Here is a 5,000-nt window from a genome sequence, read left to right on the forward strand (position 1 = left end):
GACCAGTGTGTGTAATTGTATAATCTTGCCTGTTCGTATAACAGTTTGAAGTTGTCTCTGTCGCTGGATAGAATCCTGAGATCACTTCGGATCTGCAATGAGATGTAATATTATGTAGTAATTTTGTGAATGTTTTGTGTCTCAACAAACTGTTGTAATTGAGTGTTTCAGTATCAGTAATTCTTTTGTTGCATCTCAACTGGTCAGATAAGATGCTCAAACAGACAGACAAACAGACAGACAAACAGACAGATAGACAGACAACAGAAAAATGAACGGACAGACAGACAGATGGACGAACAGACAGACAGACAGACTGATAGACAAATGGGCAGACAGGCAGACAGACAGACAGACGGACAAACAGACAGACAGATGGATAGACAGACAGACAGACAGACAGACAGACAGACAGAGAAACAGGCAGACGGACGAGTGGACAGACAGACAGACAGACAGCTATACATACATACATTTTTTTGTTATTATTAAAAGTTGGTACAACTTCTAAATCAATCTAAATTCTTTACACTAAAGCTAGGTTTACAAAAGGTCCCAAAGGCTTCCAAAAAGATATGTCCGACTTTCTTGCACAAACAGTTCGTATATGTCGACGTAGATGCCACTTAAAACTGTTCATAATTCCAACGGGAGGAAGAGTTTTTCTTTTTGTCCAATAGGTGGTCATACATACATACATACATACATACATACATACATACATACATACATACACACACATACAGACAAACAGACAAACCAACAGACAGACAGATAGACGGACAAACAGACAGACAAACGAACAGACAGAGAGACAGACTGATAGACAAATGGGCAGACAGGCAAGCAGACAGACAGACAGATGGACGGATGGACAGACAGACAGATGGATAAACAGACAGACAGACAGACAGACAAACAGACAGACAAACAGGCAGACGAACGGACGGACAGACAGACAGACAAACAGATGGACAGACAGACAAATAGACAAACGGATAGACAGACACAGACAGACAAACAGGCAGACGGACAAATGAATAGACAGACAGACAGACAAACAGACAGACAGGCAGATGGACAGACAAATAGACAGACAGACAGACAAACCGACAGACAGACAAACAGACAGACAGATAGACATACATACATACATACATACAGACAACAGACAGACAGACAAACAAACAGACGAACAGACAGACAAACGGACAGACGGACGGACAAACAGACAGACAGACAGACAGACAAATGGATGGACGTAAAAACCAACAGACCACAGAAACATGATAGACAAATACACACACACACACACACACACACACACACACACACACACACACACACACACACACACACACACACACACCACAACCTACTTCTTCCACATCTGCTTGAAACTGACGAACACTAGCTGCTAGTTGATCTCGTTCGACTCGAAGTCTTACAACGTCGGCTGTTTCTGTTATATCTGATAGAACACGAATGGGTGGAGAGCCAGTCTGCACTAGACCTCTTCTTGGGCTGCTGGAAGGGCTGATCTGCACAATACACATTGTAATGTCTTATGCTACATGAATGGGTTGTTGTGGTACACATACGTATACGACTGTCTCGTCTCTCTGTCTGTGCACCCTTCCTGTCTGTCTGTTGTATGTATGTCGTCTGTCTGTGGTCTGTCCGTCAATTCATCTGTTTTTATCAATACATATATTTCATATAGCGTGGTGTGTGTGTCTGTCTGTGTGTCAGTGTGTCTGTCTGTCCTGTGTGTCGGCCTGTGTTCCTGTCTGTCTGTCAGTCGTGTGTGTGTGTGTGCGTGTGTGTCAGTGTGTCTGTCAGTCGTGTGTGTGTGTGTGTGTGTGTGTGTGTGTGTGTGTGTGTCCATGTGTATCTCTGTCTGTCTGTCTGTCTGTCTGTCTGTCTGTCAATTCATATATTTTTATAATAAACTATAGCACCAAAGCAATAGCTAATCTACGTGTCCATTACATCTAGTACATACATGAAAACTGGTTAAAACTACAATGTACATTATATACGCACTAAATACACATACACATTAGACTAGACGAAAGGAACCTATGGTCCCGGTCTCAAATGTTTATGACTGTCCACTGAGAGCTGAAGTCTTCCTGCAGCTGTATTCGATGAGGAGTGATGAGAACTTCTTTGTAAGGGTCTTGCGATTGTCTGTGTGTCTGTCTGTGTGTCTGTCTGTCTGTCTGAGTGTGTCTGTCTGTCTGTCTGTCTGTCTGTCTGTCAATACATATATTTCTTATACAAGACATTAGTACAGTCTACGTTACTGTCTGTCTGTTTATCTGTCTGTGTGTCTGTCTAGTGTGTGTGTGTGTGTGTGTGTGTGTGTGTGTGTGTGTGTGTGTGTGTGTGTGTGTGTGTGTGTGTGTGTGTGTGTGTGTCTGTCTGTGCATTTGTCTGTCAACCTATTCACCCCACACCACTCTCCTCTTGTCATTCACACATCCCCCTCCTTCAGTATCAGTCAACTCACATATGCTCTCTTCTTCAACGTATCTTGCAGCCTCATACACTCCTCCTTATAATAATTCTTCTCATCCTCCACATGTCGAAATCTCTTCTCCATAGAGTGAGTCACCTACAACACAACACTCACACACCCACACATAAGCACCAAATTCCTATAACAAATTACGTCTGATAGTTCGTCTCGTTCTCTTGACAACTGATCAGCTTGTGTTGCCATTCCGTCCAGCACTCCTTCAATGCGATCGTGCTCTGCTTTCGTTCGACGTGCGCGATCCTCTTCTCGTAGTGTAGCAACATGATGCAACCTCTCCAACTCGAAAGAAAGAGTCTTCTCTGCAGAGATAACAAGTTTAATGTTAATTTACTTTAATATTATTAATATTAATGTATTTGTATATATAAATTATTTTAATTACTAAATTATTTATAATATTTTCTATAAATTATTATGATTTTCACACCTCGTTCTTCTAGTTTGTGACATTTCTCTTCCATTTCTTTCTTCTCCCTTTCCAGCCTGTCGATCATATGATTTGCTCTCTTCACGTCATCTTCCGCTGCAGCGAGCATATCAGCCGTATGACGACCATCAATCAGTAAAGACTTGTGCTCTCGTTTCATTTCAACAAATTCCCTCTTTAACTTAACAAGTGCCCTCCCTCTCTCATCATTCATATGCCTTGCCATTTTCAGCTCATTTTCTAACTCTTTCAGTCTCGTTCGCTTTTCGTCTTCCATCTGTCTCGTTAGCTCGTTGATCTCGTGGAGTTCTCCACACAGTTTCGCGTTCTTCTCGACGAGATCCTTCCTAACACGCTGCGTCTCATCATTCGTCTCCTGCATCTCGTTCAATCGATGTTGCAACTCTGTGTTCGTCTGTTGCAGGTAGTCGACTTGTATGTTAAGATGTGCGACCAGTTTCTCGTTCGTTTCCCTCTTTCCTTCCGTCAGAACAACCTCAGACGGACGGCCGCCTTCCAGCATCCTTGTCAGCCTCTCTATCTCCTTATCCCTCGTCTCTACTTGCTTCCTAAGACTCTGAATGGCTCTACCCGACGATCGTTCACTCTCCTCCAACCTCGCCACCTGCACTCGAAGCTGTTCCATCCTCTGATCGGCTACCTTCACCATATCAGCATAGAACGGATCAGGAGGCGCCGCCCCTGCTTCACGCGCCTCCACAGAGGCTGGCAACGACGCATCAATCTCCATTCTTTGCCTCCGAAATGGAATCTGTTTCTTTCTCCCTCCTGGAGTCTGCACGACAGCCTGAAGGTTTTTCTCCTGAAGCTGCGCGATTTTGTCGTCCTTGCTGCGCGACTGCTTCTCGTGTGACCTCACCTTGTGAACGTACTGATTGTTGAGAAACCTCAAGTCGGCATTCTCGTGCTCAAGGCGCCTCAGAGTTACCTTCAACTCTCTAACCTTTTCCTCCGATTTCTCGCGCGTTTTGAGCAGCCCCTGATGAAGCTCGTTGTTCTCACGAACCAGTCTTGCGTTCTCGGTCCTGTACGGCTCGATATTTGTCTCCCAAGTGCCTTCCAAGTCTTGTTGTTTGCTCATTTTCATTTTGTTTTGTCTCAGACTTTCTGTTGTCTGCAGGAGGTCGCCGAACAGGGCCTCAACGAGTGGGAGAGATTCCATGGCTAGTGGTTGTCGGTAACCAAACTGGTCGAGTCGTTTGCGAAGGTTTATGAACTTTCTCTCTGCTGCCGACGCCATCTTCAAACCTACCGCCGATGATACGGGACGTTAGTCAAGGCCTTGCGCGCGTTAATTAAATTTAAAGGTGACAAAATTTAGTAGTGTACATTACACACTATAACACATAACAGTGTATCTACAGTACATGACTGGCTCAGGCTGTGTGTGTGTGTGTGTGTGTGTGTGTGTGTGTGTGTGTGTGTGTGTGTGTGTGTGTGTGCGCGCTCGTGTGTGTGTGTGTGTGTGTGTGTGCGTGTGTGTGTGTGTGTGTGTGTGTGCGCGCGCGTGTGTGTGTGTGTGTGCGTGTGTGTGTGCGCGCGCCAAACCTGCCAACCAAGTTTATTTCATCAAATTAAATTCACTTCACACCTCTAACGCGCGTTATTAAACCACACTGTACAAATCACTGGCCGGTACACTAAACTTGAAAGGTGATGAACTATTTATTTCCCACTATAAACTGTAAGTAGTAAACGTCTCTAAATCACTGCTCTTTCATCCTCTACAACTCACTCAAGTCTAACTATGTGCACAACAACATTCTCAACATCGAATCAACACGCTAACTCCCACACATAATTACAATAAAATCCTCACTTAACGACACACTTTGCACGTCAACTCACACACACGGAGATCATATATAGATAGCGACGGTCATCATAACAAGAGTCAAAGTGAGGTAAACAATCAAAGACGAAGTACCACTCCTGCTTGGCTTCGTAATCACACGAAGCGTCGGTGTACTGGTCGTTGTATGCGACTCTGTGACATCCGGTGTGTAA

The 5,000-nt window shown here is 44.2% G+C and overlaps 2 protein-coding genes across 2 annotated transcripts in view; both read right to left on the reverse strand.

Moving 5' to 3' along the window:
- LOC134184599 (centrosomal protein of 135 kDa-like) overlaps positions 1-4,239 on the reverse strand; it is a 14,797-nt gene extending 10,558 nt beyond the window's left edge. Inside the window, exons 1-5 of the mRNA XM_062652335.1 lie at positions 2,973-4,239; positions 2,678-2,844; positions 2,516-2,620; positions 1,380-1,541; positions 30-92 (exon numbers count right to left, since the gene is read on the reverse strand). Coding sequence (XP_062508319.1) covers positions 30-92; positions 1,380-1,541; positions 2,516-2,620; positions 2,678-2,844; positions 2,973-4,233 — 1,758 coding nt within the window. The 5' untranslated portion in view covers positions 4,234-4,239. The remainder of the gene's footprint in view (positions 1-29; positions 93-1,379; positions 1,542-2,515; positions 2,621-2,677; positions 2,845-2,972) is intronic.
- A 400-nt stretch (positions 4,240-4,639) lies between these two features.
- LOC134185078 (uncharacterized) overlaps positions 4,640-5,000 on the reverse strand; it is a 2,264-nt gene continuing 1,903 nt past the window's right edge. Inside the window, exon 1 of the mRNA XM_062652854.1 lies at positions 4,640-5,000. This exon is cut by the window's right edge and continues 1,903 nt beyond it. Coding sequence (XP_062508838.1) covers positions 4,853-5,000 — 148 coding nt within the window. The 3' untranslated portion in view covers positions 4,640-4,852.

The sequence above is a fragment of the Corticium candelabrum genome, chromosome 9 (genome assembly GCF_963422355.1).
Source record: "Corticium candelabrum chromosome 9, ooCorCand1.1, whole genome shotgun sequence".
NCBI lineage: Eukaryota > Metazoa > Porifera > Homoscleromorpha > Homosclerophorida > Plakinidae > Corticium > Corticium candelabrum.